The 19,338-nt window shown below is 48.9% G+C and overlaps 1 protein-coding gene across 1 annotated transcript in view; it reads left to right on the top strand.

The window, feature by feature from the left end:
• The window catches only part of fam166c (family with sequence similarity 166 member C), a 64,740-nt gene extending 47,683 nt beyond the window's left edge, over positions 1–17,057 (top strand). The window contains exons 4-5 of the mRNA XM_038798804.1: positions 12,007–12,150; positions 16,849–17,057. Coding sequence (XP_038654732.1) covers positions 12,007–12,150; positions 16,849–16,990 — 286 coding nt within the window. The 3' untranslated portion in view covers positions 16,991–17,057. The remainder of the gene's footprint in view (positions 1–12,006; positions 12,151–16,848) is intronic.
• Positions 17,058–19,338: the final 2,281 nt, after the last annotated feature.

A 19,338-nucleotide genomic window follows, 5' to 3' on the forward strand; every position in this document is an offset into this window, starting at 1 on the left:
CAACTTTCAGGGATCTATGTACATGGACACCGAGATCCCTCTGCTCATCCACACTACCAAGAATTTTACCATTAGCCAAATATTCCACATTTCTGTTATTCTTTCCAAAGTGAATCACCTCACACTTCTCCACATTAAACTCCATTTGCCACCTCTCAGCCCAGCTCTGCAGCTTATCTATGTCCCTCTGTAACCTGCAACATCCTTCCGCACTGTCTACAACTCCACCGACTTTAGTGTCGTCTGCAAATTTACTCACCCATCCTTCTGCGCCCTCCTCTAGGTCATTTATAAAAATGACAAACAGCAACGGCCCCAGAACAGATCCTTGTGGTACGCCACTCGTAACTGAACTCCATTCTGAACATTTCCCATCAACTACCACTCTCTGTCTTCTTTCAACTAGCCAATTTCTGATCCACATCTCTAAATCACCCTCAATCCCCAGCCTCCGTATTTTCTGCAATAGACGACCGTGGGGAACCTTATCAAACGCTTTACTGAAATCCATATACACCACATCAACTGCTCTACCCTCGTCTACCTGTTCAGTCACCTTCTCAAAGAACTCGATAAGGTTTGTGAGGCATGACCTACCCTTCACAAAACCATGCTGACTGTCCCTAATCATATTATTCCTATCTAGATGATTATAAATCGTATCTTTTATAATCCTCTCCAAGACTTTACCCACCACAGACGTTAGGCTCACCGGCCTATAGTTACCGGGGTTATCTCTACTCCCCTTCTTGAACAAAGGGACCACATTTGCTATCCTCCAGTCCTCTGGCACTATTCCTGTAGCCAATGATGACCTAAAAATCAAAGCCAAAGGCTCAGCAATCTCTTCCCTGGCTTCCCAGAGAATCCTAGGATAAATCCCATCCGGCCCCGGGGACTTATCTATTTTCACCTTGTCCAGAATTGCCAACACTTCTTCCCTACGCACCTCAATGCCATCTATTCTAATAGCCTGGGTCTCAGCATTCTCCTCCACAATATTATCTTTTTCTTGAGTGAATACTGACGAAAAGTATTCATTTAGTATCTCGCTTATCTCCTCAGCCTCCACACACAACTTCCCACCACTGTCCTTGACTGGCCCTACTCTTACCCTAGTCATTCTTTTATTCCTGACATACCTATAGAAAGCTTTTGGGTTTTCCTTGATCCTACCTGCCAAAGACTTCTCATGTCCCCTCCTTGCTCGTCTCAGCTCTCTCTTTAGATCCTTCCTCGCTTCCTTGTAACTATCAAGCGCCCCAACTGAAACTTCATGCCTCATCTTCACATAGGCCTCCTTCTTCCTCTTAACAAGAGATTCCACTTCTTTGGTAAACCACGGTTCCCTCGCTCGACCCCTTCCTCCCTGCCTGACTGGTACGTACTTATCAAGAACATGCAATAGCTGTTCCTTGAACAAGCTCCACATATCCAGTGTGCCCAACCCTTGCAGCCTACTTCTCCAACCAACACATCCTAAGTCATGTCTAATGGCATCATAATTGCCCTTCCCCCAGCTATAACTCTTGCCCTGCGGGGTATACTTATCCCTTTCCATCACTAACTTAAAGGTCACCGAATTGTGGTCACTGTTTCCAAAGTGCTCACCTACCTCCAGATCTAACACCTGGCCTGGTTCATTACCCAAAACCAAATCCAATGTGGCCTCGCCTCTTGTTGGCCTGTCAACATATTGTGTCATGGGGGTGAATCTTTCAAATGAAGATTTTATCTAAATCTTCTTCTATTGATGTATTGATATTCAGAAAAATAATTAAAAGTTGACCATGAAGCTGGTTGTCTAAATGTCGCTGGCGGTTACAGGCAACAACACTGGGCAGGATTTACCGACCAACTGCCGGCTGTTTTATTGTGGCGGAAGTTACCTGCCAGCTGGATTTACCAACACTGCCATTGTCAACAGGTTTCCATGGTGACTTCACCCTTTGTCACCGGGAAACTCGTGCGCCGCCGTAGGACTGGAATGTGTCGCAGGTGTGAACAGCCGGTACATCGTGCCCGTTGTGCTACTATACATAACTTTGTTTTTGATAACTAATGTAAATCAGTGACACAGAGTGGCTTGATTATATGACAGTACACTAAACTTGGATTAAAGCGCAGGGAGTTCATCTAACATGGCAAATTTGTTAGATGCAGTTCAAATGTTTCAACCATGTTTGTATTTTTAAAAATCCATTCCAGGGCTGTGGGCCTTGCTGGCTAGGCCAGCAGATATTACCCTTCCCTAATTCTCCTCGAGAAGGAGGTAGTGAGCTGTCCCTTGAATTCCATGTAGCTAGCTACACTCACACTGTTGTGAGGGAGTGAGTTCCAAGATTTTGACCCAGCGACAGTGAAGGAAAAATGATGGGCAGGATGCGGGAATCGGCGGGGCGGGCAACTCCGGTGCTGAGGAGTGGCGTCAGCCACTCTGGTGTCGGGCCGCCCCAAAGGTGCGGAATCCTCCACACCTTCAGGTGCTAGGCCGACGCCGAGGTGGTTTGCGCTGTGCCAACTGGCGGGGAAGAGGCTTGGCACCGTGCCAACCGGCGCCGAAGGGCCTCCGCCGGCCGGGGTGAGTTGGCGCATGCGCAGGAGCGCCAGCGTGTGCTGGCATCATCCCAACGCATGTGCAGGGGGGGTTCATCTCCACATCGGCCATGGTGGAGGACCATAGCGGCCATCGTGGAAGAATAGGGTGCCCCCACAGCACAGCCCACCCGTGGATTGGTGGGTCTTGATCGTGGGCCAGGCCACCGTGGAGGCACCTCCTGAGGGCAGATCCCCCCGCGCCCCTCCGAGTAGCCCGGAGGCCGCCCAGGCAGCCAGGTCCCGCCGGTAAGTACCTACTCTAATTTACGCCGATGGGACTGGCCGAAAATGGGCGGCCACTTGGCCCATCGCGGGCCAGAGAATCGCCGGGGGGCTCTGCTGCCAGCGGCCACCGATCAGCTCAGTGCCATTCCCGCCCCCGCCATATCCCCGGTGCCGGAGAATTCGGCAGCTGGCGGGGGCCACTATCCTCCCCCCCCCCCCCCCCCCCCCCCCCCCCCCCCCGGCGATTCTCTGACCCGGCGGGGAGTTGGAGAATCCCACCCGATATATTTCCAAGTCAGGGTGGTGAGCGATTTGGAGGGGAATTTCCAGGTGGTGGTGTTCCCATGTGACTGCTGGCCTTGTCCTTCTGGGTGCAGATCTAAAGTTGCTGGACTCAACATTGAGTCCATACAGCAGTTGCCCAGTAGAAAGACAAGGTGCGGCTCCTCGAGCTTCCATTGGGTTTCATGGGAACACTGTTTGGACATGGAAAGAAAGGTGGGGAAATAAAATGACAAGCAGCCAGAAGCTGAGGATTGTGCTTGAGGACTGAATGGAGATGGTTAGGGGCCTCTTGAACTGATGTGGACTTTGTGGTAAAGGTACTCCAATACCCTTATCATTAGGGTAGCTCAGAATTTTGATTTGGTGACAAAGAAGGTCTGATTATAAATGTCTCAAATGGTTGGTGTTTGACTTGAACCTTTGATGCCCACAATTGGTAAGCATCATAAACTATGTGCTGCTGGGACTTGCTTAACAGTCAAATGTGAAGTAAATGTTGACGTACCATCAATTGGACGCGAGGCACGATGAAGATCCAAACTGTGGCTTTAATCAGCTAGTTGTTAGCCTGGTGGTCGACTACAGAGAAAGGCCGACCGCCGGGAACTCTGGGTACTTATACCCCGCCTCGGAGGCGGGGTCTACTTGCCTCTCGACCAATTGGTGAGCAGTCACATGACTAGTTCCAGCCAATCAGACGAGAGGCACATGACCAGCCAGAGCCAATGGGAAACCAATGCTCTGCACCAATGGCAGTGCTCCCATTCATACCACCACAAATGTCACAGTGGTTTTAGCTCTAAAAGCTTTTGCAAGAACCTCAGCTGTGTCATGAGTTAGAATCATTCAGATAAGAAAAACCTATAGATCAGGAGTATTAGAGGTCTTGCAGTGCACAGCACTATCCCTTATTCCCTCTTATTGGGTCTTTGTTCATTGCTTTCACAGAGTCCATGGTATATTTTTTCTTTTAATTTGAAACTTTTGTTTTTATTGGTGCTGAACTTTATGTCGGATTATTTACGGATTATTTTCAGCAATACCAGGAGAAAAATGCTAAACCTTTTAAATTTCAGTAAACAGCAATTCATGGAAAAAATAGATGTTTCATTTCGCCCGAACCAATCAATTCAACAATTTTGCTGCATTTAAGAACATGCATTAACATTTTTATCATTACTTTCCCTGTAAATAGAAAGGAGGTCTACTCCATCAATTTGCATCTAGTGGGGGATCAGGATCAGGAATGTGCACATTATTGCCTATTAGCCTTGAAGTTGGTCCACTATATTGTATTTAAGCCAATTCACAATCATGTTCTTTCAAAGATCAGGGAAATGCATGGATGTGTGCCAGAGCATCAAGTTTCATCGCTGCAGCCTTGACCACTTACCACATTCAGGCCATGGCCTGATGAATTATATAATATGGCCCTTCTGCATCTCAGGATTTTGATGAAGTACACCTGGATAATTATAATAATAATAATTATTATTATATTTGACCGTGTATGGCATCAAGGAGCCCATGCTAACCTCGAACCACTTATGGGAATCAGTGGGAAAATTGTCTGCTGCTTGGAGTCATACCTAGCACAAAAGAAGATGGTCCTGGTTGTTGGAGGTTGATTTTCAAGCAGAAGTTCCAGCTATATCTTGAAGCTACCGACCTCTACAACCACAGCATTAGAGGCCGTTCCGCCCATTCAAGTGCAGGCGGCCCCTGACCCACCCTTGAGGCAGTCAACCAGAATTCGTCGCCCGCCACAGAGACTGAATTTATAGACTGAATGTTGCATTACCTTGTTATCTCATCGTTTATACATCTGTACATATCGTTTTTTTGTCATGTGTTATCTGCCCTCTATTTGCACTAGACACCTTCCCATGTATATATGTTAGCATATTCTGTATATAGTCAGGTTCCTGTGCACATATTCGTTAGTTATTGACCTGAACACATATTTTTTTTTTAAAAGGGTGGGAGATGTCATAATATACATCCAGGTATATAATGGAGTGCAGACAGGCAGTGATTGACACACGGATGACCAGTGAGCACACAGAACACAGCAGCCAATCACCAGACAGGACACGACCACTATAAAACCAGAGGGCACCAGTTTTCCCACTCTCTCTCGGGATCCAGCCTCTGAGACAGTCAGAGCTCGTGAGCAGCAGCCAGGGCAAACACCATGTGGTAGTCAGTTAGTCTGGTCAGGCTAGCCTCAGGTCTCCACTCAAGTCAGCATAGTGTCAACCCGCAGTCAAGCATGTATTATAGTTAGATGTTAAATAAAATCATGTTGCATTTCTTCAAGTGTTGGAAGCCTGTCTTTCTCTACACTGCATCAAACGCAGTCCATGTAGACCCAGCTTACCCAACACATCAGAGGTCAGTCATCTCAACTTCTGGAAATCATTGCAGGTGTTCCTTAGGGGAGTGTTCTCGGCTTAACTGTCTTCAGCTACTTCATAAATGACTTCCTTCCACCATAATGTTAGAACTGGGGATATTCTCTGAAGATTACACAATGTTCAGCCGCATTTGCGACTCCTCAGATTGAAACAGTCCATATCGAAATGCAACAATAGCTGGACAATATCCAGATTTGGGCTGACAAGTGGCAAGTAACATTCATGCCACACAAGTTCCAGGCAATGACCATCTTGAACAAGAGAGAACCTAACCATCATCCCTTGACATTCAATTCCATTACCATCACAGAATCCTCAGCTATCAACATCTTGGGAGCTCCCATTGACCATAAAATGAACTGGACTAGCTTCAGAGGAATGAGGGGGGATCTCATAGAAACCTATAAAATTCTAACAGAACCAGACAGGGTAGATGTAGAAAGGATGTTCCTGATGGCAGCTGGTTCAGAACCAGGAGTCATAGTTTAAGGACAATGGAGTAAACAATTTAGGACTGAGATGAGGAGAAATGTCTTTACCCAGAGAATATTTATTTACCACAGAGCCTGTGTAATTTACTGCAACAGAAAGCAGTTGAGGCTAAAAATTGTATGTTTGGAAGAAGTAGTTAGATGTAGCTCTTGGGGCTAAAGGGATCAAAGGATATGGGGGAAAGTGGGAACAGGTTACTGAGTTGGATGATCAGCCATGATTATAATGAATGATGGAGCAGACTCAAAGGGCCGAACGACCTATTCTTGCTCCTGTTTTCTATGTTTATATGCTTTGATATAAACACTGTGGCAACAAGAGCATGACAGAGGCTACGAATGCTGTGGTGAGGAACTCACCTGTCTCCCCAAAGCTGGTTCACATTCTACAAGGTACAAGTGTGATGGGATACTCCCCATTTGCTGGATGAGTGCAGCTCCAACAAAATTCAAGAAACTTAACACCATCCAAAACAAAACAAACTGCTTCATTGACATCCCTCCCCCACTGACGCACATTAGTAACAGTGTGTACCATCTACAAGATGCACTGCAGGTACTCATCAAGGCTCCTTAGACAGCACCGTCCAAAACCATGACCACTATCATCAAGAAGGACAAGTACAGCAGATACAAAGGAACATCAGCACCTAAATGTTTCCCTTGGAGCCACTCACTATCCTGACTTGGAAATATGTCCATTCCTTCACTGTCGCTCGGTCAAAACCCTGGAACTCCCTCCTTAACAGCACTGTGGGTGCACCTACACCACTTGGGATGCTGCGTTTCATGAAGTCAGCTCACCACCACCTTCTCAAGGGTAATTAAGGACAGGCAACGAATACTGACCTCGCTAATGAAACCCATAGTTCGTGAATGAATAAAAAAAAGTCTGTCTTGCAATAATTGAAATATTTCCAGGTATTTTTATAGTTTATTTCTAAATATATTTATTTGAATCTACTGTGTGGATATGATGGTAGTCTCTACAGGTTTTTCCAAATGGATTTCGCTAATATTTTTAAAAACCTTAATTTGTGACATTGTGACATGTCTCAAAAATGGATAACAAGGAATCTGTAAACTGCAGGAAAGTGGGCAGAAAAGTGGCAAATGGAATTCAGCACAGAGAAGTGTGAAATGATGTATTTGAGAAGGGAAAACAAGGTAAAGGAATGCATGATAATTGGGAGAATACATGAGAGATGTAGAAGAAGTGGGACCTTGGAGTGATTATCCACAGGTCCCTGAAGGTAGCAGAACAGGTCAATAAGGTGGTTAAGAAGGCACGTAGAATCCTTTTGTTTATTTGCCAAGGTGTAGAATGGAGGAACAGGGAGATTATGCTCTAACTATATAAAACATTAGATCGGCCACAAATTGATTATTGTGTATAATTCTAGTTACCCCATCACAGAAAGGATCTGATTGCACTGGAGTGGGTACAGAGGAGATTTATGAGGAAGTTGCCAAAACTGGAAAATTACAGCTATAAAGAATGATTGGATGGGATGATGTTGTTCTCCAGGAGGCTGAGGGGAGATTTAATTGAGATGTACAACATTGTGAAGGGCCTGGATAGAGTGGATGGGGAGGGCCTGTTTACTTTAGCAGAGAACTCAGAGACAAGGGGGCATAGACTTATGGTGATTGGCAGAGGATCAGAGAGCAGATAAGGAAACGTTTTTTCAGCCAGAGGGTTGTAGCTGTCTTAAACTCACATCCTCAAAGGTTAGTAAAGGCAGAAACTCCCAACTCATTTAAAACATTCCCGGGGGGCGCATGAATCCCGCCCCGCCACTCCGACGCCGGCTGCCATATTCTCCGGCGCTGGTTTTCAGGCGGGGGCGGTAATCATGCCATGCCGGTCAAGGGCCGTTGGCAGCGGCTCCCCGGCAATTCTCCGGGCCCCGGTGGGCCACGTGCTGTCTGTTTTCAGCCAGTCCCGCCGGGGTGAAACGGACATGGTCCAACAAGGTGGGACCTGCCCGCTAGGCCGGCTGGTGTGATCCTCGGAGGGGGTGCGGGGGGATCTGGCACGGTGGCCTGGCCTGCGATATGGAGTCAGGACTTTCTCTCCATAAGGACTTTGGGGTGGTCACTCCCACTGACACTGTCATGGACAGATACACTTGCAGTAGGCAGGTGGTGAGAATGAGGCCAAGTATGTTTTTCCTCTTGTTGGTTCCCTCACCACCTGCCTTTGCAGTTATGTCCTTCAGGAGTCTGCCAGCTCGGTCTGTAGCGGTGCTACCGAGCCACACTTCGGGATGGACATTAAAACCCCCCACCGAGAAAACATTCTGCACCCTGGCCACCCTCAGTGCTTCTTGCATTTGGTGTTCAACATGGAAGGGTACTTTTTCATTAGCTGAACGGGGCAGTACATTCAGCAGGTTACCTTCACCATGTTTGACCTGGTGCCTCAAGGCTTCATGGAGTCTGGAGTCGATATTGAGGAGCCACAGGGCAACTCTCTTCAACTGTATACACTGTGTTGATGGAACAGGATGTACCCGGTGGTGATGATATCTTGGAAATTAACTTTAATTTATAATTCCATGTATATGACTATGCCAGAATAGTTTGCAGAGACAGCTCTACTAATTTTGGCACAAGTGGATTGTGCAAGGTTGACTGGGCTGAGTTTGCCCTTGGTGATGGTCTGTAGTTAGTGGTCCGGTTTCATTGCTTAGTAAGCACTGAGGGCGCAATTCTCCGCACTCACGATGGTGCGGAGAATAGCGGGGGTCGTAAATTTTTACAGCCACGCTAGTCTGACGCCCTCCCGCTATTCTCCCCCCCCCCCCCCATGCCCGACTCCCGACACGAATCGCTGCCGCCGTTTTTTTACGGCGAGCAGCGATTCTCAGCTGGCCGATGGGCCGAAGTCCAAGCCCTTTACGGCCGTTTTTACGAACGGCAAACACACCTGGTCTGGCCGTTCGTAAAAACGGCCGTAAAGTTCGGATCTTGGCAACCATGGCACCGATTGGCACGGCAGTACCGCGGCCGTGCCAAGGGTGCCAGGGCCCATGATCGGTAGGCACCGATCGCGGGCAGCGGGTCCGATTCCCGCGCACTCTTTGTCCTTCCGCCGCCCCGCTGTATCAATTCGCGGGGCGGCTGAGGGGCATCCGGCCCGCGCATGCGCGGGTTTCGCGCAAATGCGCGATGACGTCATCCGCGCATGCGCGGGTTGGAGTCTTCCAATCCGCACATGCGCGGCTGACGTCATGTGACGCGTCAGCCGTCGCAAACTCTGGCAAGTGGGCTTAACGAAATTCGTTAAGCCCGCGATGCCGGAGTTCACGGCCGCGGCATGCTAGCCCCGACCGGGGACCAGAATCGGTTCCCGGTCGGGGAGGGGGAGGCTGGCGTCAAACCCGCCCGTTTTTGACGCCAGCCTTACGATTTCTCCCTGTTTGGGAGAATCGCGCCCTGAGTGTCTTGCTAGATCACTGAAGAGTCAATCGTATTGCTGTGGATCTGGAATCATCTGTAGGCTAGTCTAGGTAAGATCGGCAGCTCCTTTCCTGAAGGGCATTAGTGAACCAGATGGGTTTTCCGGAAAAGGTTTTCTTTAGTCTTTTTATTCCAAATTTCAATTGAATTTAATTTCCACCATCTGCCATGGTGTGATTTGAACCCAGAACCCCAGCACATTTCCCTGGATCTCTGGATATCTAGACTCGTGTCAATACAAATTTGCCACCACCTCCTCAGCATTAGAATACAAGAAACTTCACAACTTGCTGTGAACCCACCACTTTCCAAGACTCTCACTTCAACTTTAAACCATTAAATCCACTCAAGAAACCACGGGCGTAATTCTCCAGATGGAGAATCGGGGGTAAATAGGGATCAGCGCCATCTATTTATCGGGCCCGGCATCCTATGCTCCAGCCTCCCATCATTCTTCAGACTCTCTGGCTGGGAATAATGTGGGCATGGATCACTTGTGATCTCTACCAGTGAGGCCCTGCCAACCATTGCACTCTTGGCCCACCGGAAGGTCTCCTTATCACAGGGTTCCCTGCAGGCCCCCTATAACAGGGATCTCTGTGGAGGTCTTCCTATCACAGAGATCCATGTGGGGAATTCCCCTATCACAGGGGTCCCTGCGGGGGATCTTTCTATTACAGGTATCCCTATGTGGGGGCTTCCTTCAACAGGGATCCCTGTGGGGTGGGTCACCTTTCACAGTGGTCCCTGTGAGCAGGTCATCCCTATTACAGGGATCATGGGGGTTGCGTGTTGGGCCACTCCCTTATTTGGGGGGGTGGGGGTGGCTCCTAGGCAATCCTGGGGTAGGGGCTGTTGTGTGGTGTGTGTGTGGGGGGGGGGGGGGGGGGGGGGGGGGGGGGTGGGCGGGCGGAGCAAGTGACTAGCCACAGGACCTCGCTATTAGACCGCCTGCTCAAGATGGCGGCCTGATAATGGGATACCAAAGAAATTCCTTGTATTCCACGGCATGCATATATTTACATGGCAAGGAATTTGAAATTACATCCTCCTTTACAACCCCACAGGGATCATAAAATGGGTGCAATTGAGCTCTGGTGGAGAAATTGAGCGGCATTCACCAGTAGCCAAAATCACGTTCGGCGATTGGCCAGAGAATCAATGTTTGTGCGAAATCGGGGGCTGTGCCGCTTTCGTGATGCGCTGCCCCCTACAAAGCGACATTCTAGGAGTATGCCCCACACCGTATCAATGGCTTCAGGACATTGCCCGAGGCCCTCCCCCCGATGCTCCGTCCCCGACCGGCTGAGTTCCCGATGGCGTGGGTCTCTCTGCCATTATATGTCGGGAACTCGGCGTGGTGGCTGCGGATTCAAGCCAGCGCTACCACAGTCAGGGGAGAGCCGATCCGCGGGCAGGGGGGACTTTGGCAGGGGCTGGGGGCACTGTTGAGGGATGGTCCGGGGATCGTGAGCCGGCCAAAGGGGGGGCACTAATTGGCAGGCAGGGTCTGTGCATGCGCAGTGCCATGTTGCACGGCGCGGCCACTGCAGGCCGCAGCTGTGCGCATGCGCGACCATGAACCCGGCAATTCTACGGCCATATCGGCAGCTAGAGCTGGGTGCTCTACCCTGCCTGCTTGCTAGCCCCCCACCAAATGGAGGATTGGTGCCCGTTGAACACCAAATTTTCAGTTGTAAAAGCCCACCGTTCCCAGGCCGGCATCAGGACATAGCTTGAAAATTGGAGAATCCAGCCCATTGTCTCTCAAATGGAGAATCCAGCCCCACAGGTCTGCAACATGAGGGACTGGAAATTGTAAATCAGAGCGTGATTTGTGCACGTGTGTGCATGTTACTGTGCATGTCTGTGTACATGTGTGTGTGCATGCATATGTGACCCGAGTGTTTGGCATTGTATTAATTTGAGGTAAGCGTGTGAATATAAATAACCATTTTCATTTTCTAAACTCACAAAAGTTTCCAGCTGAATTTTTAAAATTACTTAATTGGAATACATACTCCAAGAGTAAGAAAATACACATACTTTCCAGACAAAATATATTGATTACAGGCAATACAAAAGCAAATTTATTCTGTCCGTGACACTATATATATTTGATGAGCTGCTCAACAGTGGCTGATTCACAGCCAGAAATAGCTGCTGATCTTTGCACCGATACAGCTCGCAAACGGTAATGCTGATTTATTTAATTGACTATGCTGCAGTAGATAATTTTGGGTAAATTTTCAGTTCTGCCCCGCTGCATGAAGCGTGGACAAGATGGTAAATTTGATGGACCAGTATAAGGTTTCTTGACTTCTCACAGGAATTCACAGTCTCTCGGTGGTGACGAGGATTACTGGGCAGGGGGTGTGTGTGGAAAGTCCCAACTTTTAGAACCAATATTGTAACATTCTTTGTTTTAGAATTCTTGAGGCTTGATTTGGATGAACCCGTTTTGTGAATATATAACTTCTGAATTAATACCAAACTGATCTGTGTGCTAAATTATTTTCAAACAGACAAAGAAACAAAGATGTTTGCCCTTCCCCCAACTACATGGCCTGGCCACGTGAACACTTAGAAAGATTATGCAAAGATAATTTGGAAGCTGCTCTGTGCATCTCTTCGAAAGGACATTCAGGCGATTTTAATGATGCACCACCGTGAGTAAAAATACCTGTACTCATCAAGGAGTAGGATCATAGGCTTCATGTTGATGGGCTGGATTCTCCGGTCCCCAGCCGCGGGGTTCTTAGCGACGCTCCATTTGCCGACTATGGGATGCTACACTCCTGCTGCTTGTCAATGGGACTTCCAATTGAAGCCACCCCATGCTGCCGGGAAACCTGTGGGATGGAGTATGCTGTTGGCGGGAAATGGGAATGGCAACAGCCGGAGAATTCCGGCCATTATCTAGGAACGCCTCTGCTTAGAAATAAGATGGGCTAACAGCTTTATAAGAGTAATCCTATCAACATATGGTATGCATATGGGGCAATAGAATATCTGTCTAAACTAGGGCAGTAGAATATATAGAATATCAGACCCAAGGGGTGGGGAGGGTGGGTGTTAGGTGGAGGTGGGGGTTTGATCGGACTGGGGTCGGGGTGTTGGGCCAGACCAGAGGTTGGCTGGGGGTAGGTGGGGTTGGGTTGGATAAGGGGATTTGGATCAGACCAAAGAGGGAGTTTGGTTCAGACTGGGGGTGGGGGAATTGAGGGGTGGACCGGAGGATCAGTCCAGGAGGGAGGGGTCAGTGTGGAGGATGGGGGTCAGTGTGCAGGATGGGGGTCAGTGCGGGGTGGGGGGGGTTAGACTGGAGTGGGATGCCAGTCCAGGAGGGGGGGACGTCAGTTGGAGAAGGGGGGGGGGGGGTCAGTCCAGGAGGGGGGATATTTAGTTGGTGTGAGGGGGGAAGGTCAATCTGGGAAGAGGGGTTGTTCACACCAGGCCACGCCTGGAGGGTGTGGGTCATGTCCGGCTTGGGTGTGTTCGTGCAGAGAAGGTGGGAAGGGTAGCTGGGCAGAGGTGGGGAGACGGGATTGGACTGAGTTGCACTTGGATAGGGGGCCGGACTGGAAGGGGCAGCTCAGTCTGGGAAGGTTCAATGTGGGAGGAGCGGGTCAAACCAGCTGGGCGTGTGCGGATGGGTGGATGGGGGTCAGACTGGAGGGTGAGGATCGGTCCGGAAAAGGAGGGGGGTTAGTCTGGGAGGGGAGTCGGCCTGGGAGGGGGAGATGGGTCAGACCGGAGTGGGGTGGGGTCAGTCCAAGATTATGCGGTTCAGTACTGGAGGGGAGTCAGTCTGTGAGGAGGGAGTGGGTCATACCAGGGGGTGGGCCCGGGGGGAGGGGGTCAGTCCAGGAGGGGGGAGTCAGTCGGGACAGGGTGCCATGCGGAGGGCAGTGCTGGATATGGCGTGGGTATGTTTGGACCAGGGTGGGAGGAGTGAGTCGGACCGGATTGCACCTGGATGGGGGGTTCAGACCGGGTTTGGAGGGTGCCAGTCCGCGAGGGGAGGGGAGAGTTAGTTGAGGGGGGGAACAGTGCAGGGAGAAGGGCCAGATATGGCGTGGGTATGGTTGTACCAGGGTGGGCGTCCGGGGTCGGACCGTGTTGCACATGGATGGGGGTCTGTTCGGACCAGGTCAGGACGGGGGTCAGACCACGAGCAGGGGGTGGGGGGTGCCGGTCTCTACGGGATGGGTCGGTGTAGTGGGTCGCCTGGGAGGGGGGGGGGGGTGCATGGGGTGCCCTGTGGGAGATGGATCTGGATGTTTTAAACATTTACGCTGGAGTTAGAAGTGATTTTTGTTTTTACTCTTAACTTTTTCAGAGTAACTATCAGGGTAAACTATTGGGTGGCATAGTAGTTAACACTGCTGCATCACAGCACCAGGGACCTGGGTTCAATTCCAACCTTGGGTAACTCTGATGTGGAGTTTGTACTTTATTCCGTGTCTCTGTGGGTTTTCTCCGGGTGCTCCAGTTTCCTTCCACAGACTTAAGGGGCAAAATTCTCCGACCCCCAGCAGGGTCGGAGAATCGCCTGGGGCCGCCGAAAATCCCGCCCCCGCCGTGGCAGAGATTCTCTGCCACCCGGGAAGTGGCGGTGGCGGGAATCTCGCCACTCTGATCGGAGAGGCCCCTGCGGTGATTCTCCGGCCCGGATGGGCCGAAGTCCCGCCACTGGGAGGCCTCTCCTGCCGCCGAGGTTTGAACCATCTCTGGAACGGCAGGATCAGCGGCGCGAGCGGCCCCGGGGTCCTGGGGGCAGGGGGGTGCGGGGGGCGATTGAACCCCGGGGGGTGCCCCCACGGTGGCCTGGCCCGCGATCAGGGCCCCCCGCTCAGACTCCGGGCCAGTGCCCTGGGTGCACTATTTTCCTCCGCGGCCGCCACGGCCTTCGCCATGGCGGAAGCGGAAGAGAACCCCACATCGCGCATGCGCCGGCAGTGACGTCAGCGGCCAGCTGCCGCTGACGTCAATGCCGGCGCATGCGCCGACCGGCGAAAGCCTTTCGGCCAGCCCCGCTGCCGGGGGCGCCGGTTTTTTGCGCCAGTCTTCTGGTGCCAACCGCTCCGGCGCGGGGCTGGCCCCCAAAGGTGGGGAGAATTCCCCACCTTTGGGGAGGCCCGACCCCTGAGTGGTTGGCACCACTCCCCTACTCCGGGACCCTCCGTCACGCCGGGTAGGGGAGAATGCCGCCCAAGTTGTGCAGATTAGGTGAGGTTGAGGGTGGAGGAGTGGGCTTAGATGGCGTGCTCCATCAGAGGGTCAGTGCACACTTGATAGACCAATTTGCCTCTTCAGCACTGTAGGTGTTCTATGGTTCTAAAACTGACAGAACAATCTAACTGACAATTAGCAATTTAAAATGCTTCTGTTAGATAGTCCCGAGTGCAGTGCAATTGTCCAATGAAAGTTAGACTTCTGGGCAATTGCTGTGTAAACCCTTACATGGGGAACTCCTGGAGGGATTCCCGCTAAATGCAACGCTGGGGAACCAGGAAGTTGTGGGCCAACATTTTAAAAAATGTTTCCTTTCATGGGCTGCGAGTGTTACGAGCAAAGCCAGCAGTTATTACCCATCCCTAGTTGCCCTTGAAATGAATGCCTTGCTAGGATATATCAGAGAGCAATAGAGTTAACCACATTGCTGTGGGTTTAGAGTCGCATGTAGGCCAGACCAGGTAAAGGTGGCAGATTTCCTTCCCTAAAGGATATAAGTGAACTAGGTGGGTTTCTATGGCAATCATTTCATGCTCGTCATTACTGAGACTAGCTTTCAATTCCAGACTATTAATTGAATTTCAATTCTACCAACTGCTGTGATGGGATTTGAATCCATGTCCTAGAGCATCAGCTGAGAACTCTAGTGACATTACCTCTATGCTGCCATCACCCCTGGAGATAATGCTGACCCTATTATTGTTATATAGAACCTACCTTTTACATGGGCTGCTTTCTTTGGCTGCAATATTACTCTTAGGAAATAAAGTGCCAAAGAAGAATGTGCAGCATTTAAAAAGTATTGTTATATCTCCAATAATAATAAAGGCTTGATGCCCACTAGAAGCTCAGGGTTCATATGATTTGAAGACACAAACCATCCAGCTCATGTCAAAAATATCAAGAGCGAAAGAAGTGAACTTACAAACAATGGTGCACAGTATTATCATCACGGAAACATGGCAATTGACCAGACAGGTCCATGCTGGTTTTTATTACAGACATGAGGCTGCTCCCACCCTTCTCCATTTAAACCCGCCAACATATCCTTCCATTCTTTGCTTCTCATGTATTTAGATAATTTCTCTTAAAATGCGATAATGCTATTCACCTTAACTATAGTTGTCGTTCGATACTTTAAATGCTCTCTGAGTAAATACGTTTCTCACAAATTTCCCATTGGATTTATTAGTCACTTATATTTATTGGCCCTCATTCTGATCTCGCTTCAAATTGCAAACATAGGTTCATAAAATTTGTGTAATGTCGTTATACTTGTTATCGGTTTTGCTAATTAATTATCACTGTGTAAAATTTTGCTGAACCATACTATAGGTGCTGCCACGAAAACCAGCAAATAAGGGTTATTAGGCTGAACTGCCAAGAACTATGCTGTCTCTTCAGTATTGCTTCAAGGCAATATTCTTTCCAGAAGAAAAAAAATGTTGGTTATACTTGCAGAATTTTGCTGTATGCTCGACAAAATGCCAGGAATAAATATTTACAGTATATTAATTATATTTAACTATATGCAGGTGGTAGGTCTTGACTGGGGATTCAGATGTGCCCTTCTAAATAGGAACAGATTGAAACTGTGATTGTTGGATAAATAAATGCTCATAAAAATATGTAAAGGTTGGCTCCAGTTCTATCCTTCACCATCTTGCTTTCCAGAAGGCGGTGGCCCAGTGGTATTGTCACAGGATGTGTAATCCAGAGGCCCAGGATTAAGCTCTGGGAACCCGGATTCAAATCCCATCAAAGCAGATGGTGCAATTTGAATTCAAGTCGAATGATCAATGAAACCATCTGATATTAATATCCTTTAGGGAAGGAAGGAAATCTGCCATTCTTACCCCAGTCTGGCCTACATGTGACCTACCCATGGCAATGTGGTTGACTCTTAAATGGCCTCTAAAATGGCCTAGCAAACCATTCAGTTTCAGAGCAATTAGGGATGAGCAATGAATGCTAGTCCATCCAGCGGCGCCCACGTTCCATGATTGAAGGTTTAATTCTGAGAATTCTCAGCCCACCTACGCCATACAACCTACAGCACAAATGTTATTGAAAGTGAAGTGAGGAGTTAAAGACCTGTTGCTTCCTAAACTAATTTATGTTCCTCCCAGTTATCTGCATTGTCCGAGAGTGGATGGCGGCATGCTGTTTGGTGCTAATGGGCCAACTTCACCTTTGCGATGCAGTCCTCAAAAAATTACTGACTACCAAGCAGGATATGATCGAAAAACGTATTCTTGTGAGGACAAATAATTATCCACAAACAAAATGCTATTATGAAACTGTTGGTTGAACTGAAATAAAGCATTTTCTCTTTCTAGTTTGTGTCAGTTTTTCTGTCTGCTCCTGACTGAATGGATGCATTGCTAGAGTACAGTGTTATGAGCATCAGTCCTTTGTGAACTTAGCTGGAGCGTCTAAGATATTTGAACTGGGTGAGGGAGGGCAAGAAAGAAATGTTGGCATCACAGCCAGCTCAAATTGATCTTGAACAGTGATCAGATGCTGAATTTATGCAGGGCGGGAATGTAAAATAAGGCGGTGTAGCCATGCTGGCCACGCAAAATGGACACTGAGCCAAACTAAAATGGAAGACAGCAGGGGAAGCCTGTTTAGTGAGAACAGACAGCCTGCTCTCAACTAATTAGCATTTTGCAAGCAGCAAACCAGTTTTCTGGCCAGGTGCAGATCTCCAAGCCAAAGGTGTTAATGGCAAAGTGCTTAACATTCTGATGAGGCAGCCCAGATCCAGGCACACACAATGGCAACATTTCCATCTCAATGTAGCACTTAATTGGTGGAGCAGACAGGATGGCACCAGAGTAACGAATATCGAAACCACCCCCCAACATCGAGGGAAGCCCCGCATTGGAGGATTTCGAAGGTAGCCGTTTGGAAACGTTCCAATCGGTACCGAAAGGTAGAGCCCGCCTAGAAGGGGGCAAGGACATTAGAGAGGGGTATAAAAGCAAATCCCCCACAGAGCCCGGTCTGTTAAACCCGTGCTCCGGCTCTGACTGACATCTTGCATCCTGACTCCAGCCGTTGAGCACCAGCCGCCGAAACCGTAAGTTCAACGCTCGCTACGCGATCCAAGCCCACTAGACTCCCAAGTACCAGAACGCTTGCTGAAGGCTGCAGTACCAAACCAGGACGAAGGCCTCGTTCTCTGACCTTGCCTGTTCCTGTTAGATAAGTATTCTGTTTGCTTAAGTTTAGTTATAGCTTAGTCTCTTAGTGTGTGCATGAGTATTTATTATAACTGTATAATAAATATTGATCGTTTGAACTTTACTAATCGGTGTATCGTCTTTATTACTTTGAACTTGACCTTGGAATACTTGTGACGTTGCCTATACGGCAACTGGCGACTCCAGAGCTAAATAATTACATAGAACAGAGCCTAGTAGTGTTAAGCACACGTCGAACTCGAAGGCGTGTTAATACACTCCAATAAACGCGTTTTACGCCCATAGTAAAACGTGCAACATTTAGTGGCGACTCCGCCGGGACCCTGTTGTAAGTGGAAACACCACAGTGTCCAGGACCCTGAAATTTGAATTAGAACTCCAAATTGCAGAGAAATAAAAGAAATCACAAGTATTCAAGGTGTTCAAAATAATAAGCGAAATTCGGAAGTGTGTTTAGTGCATGCGTACTAACAGGGCTGTAAGGTAAAACTGAAAGCTTTTTGTTGCGACAAACTTTTGGTAGTTTTGTTAACGGAACATAGCATAAGCCGTACCCGTTTCTCGAAACACCACCCCAGCAACCCCCTGTTCCAAATTATAAAAAGAGAGTCAGAGGAAATGGCCATGCAGGCAATGGAACGTCTGATGGATCCAGCAAAGTTTGTGGTCGCAGCGACCAGCAGCAGTAGCAGAGTAGGCCAGTGTCCCACGTGGGAGCTGGAACTCCGCAAATATTTACAAGGAAAGGGATGGCCCCTTTGGAAAGAGTTTTGTGCAAATGAGGAGACAGGTCCCGGGAGTATAGGTCATACTTGGTGGGAGAACCTCTCTCAAATACACAAAAAAAATTTAGGTAAAGCACGCAAGCCGATGGCGATTGTGTCCTGTTTGGCACAGTTGCGAGGCGCAGAGGAGGTCATCAGGACGCTCCGGACAGATTTAGAAGAGAGGAATAGGATGAGTAAGGTCAATGTCAGGGACATCGAGAAAGAAAACCTGGAATTAAAAGGGAAGTTGGCAGAGAAGGATAGAGAGGTGGATGATGCCAAGAGGGCTCACCAGTCTTGTCTAGCTCATCTGAACAGTTCCCAGACCCAGTATGAGAAAGCCTATCAGGACGTGCAACGTGCCGTTCTGATAAGACAGGAATCGGAAAAGCAGGTGGAGGCATTGCAGAGGCAATGTTCTGATCTCAAAGCAGCTTTGAGAGCACTCCATGCTGCAACGACCGAACAAAGACAAAGCACAGTTGACCACGCGAAATGCAGGAAACAGATTGCGGAACTGCAATCTCTGCTTTCGGTGCAGAATGGCTTCCAAAGCACCTTTGGAGCTCAGTTAGATGGGGAAAACGCCCCAGATTGGCAGGAATTAAGTGAGACAGCGCAGCGTTATGTTCAGGGAACATGT

This window comes from Scyliorhinus canicula, chromosome 6 (assembly GCF_902713615.1).
Source record: "Scyliorhinus canicula chromosome 6, sScyCan1.1, whole genome shotgun sequence".
Classification (NCBI taxonomy): Eukaryota; Metazoa; Chordata; class Chondrichthyes; order Carcharhiniformes; family Scyliorhinidae; genus Scyliorhinus; species Scyliorhinus canicula.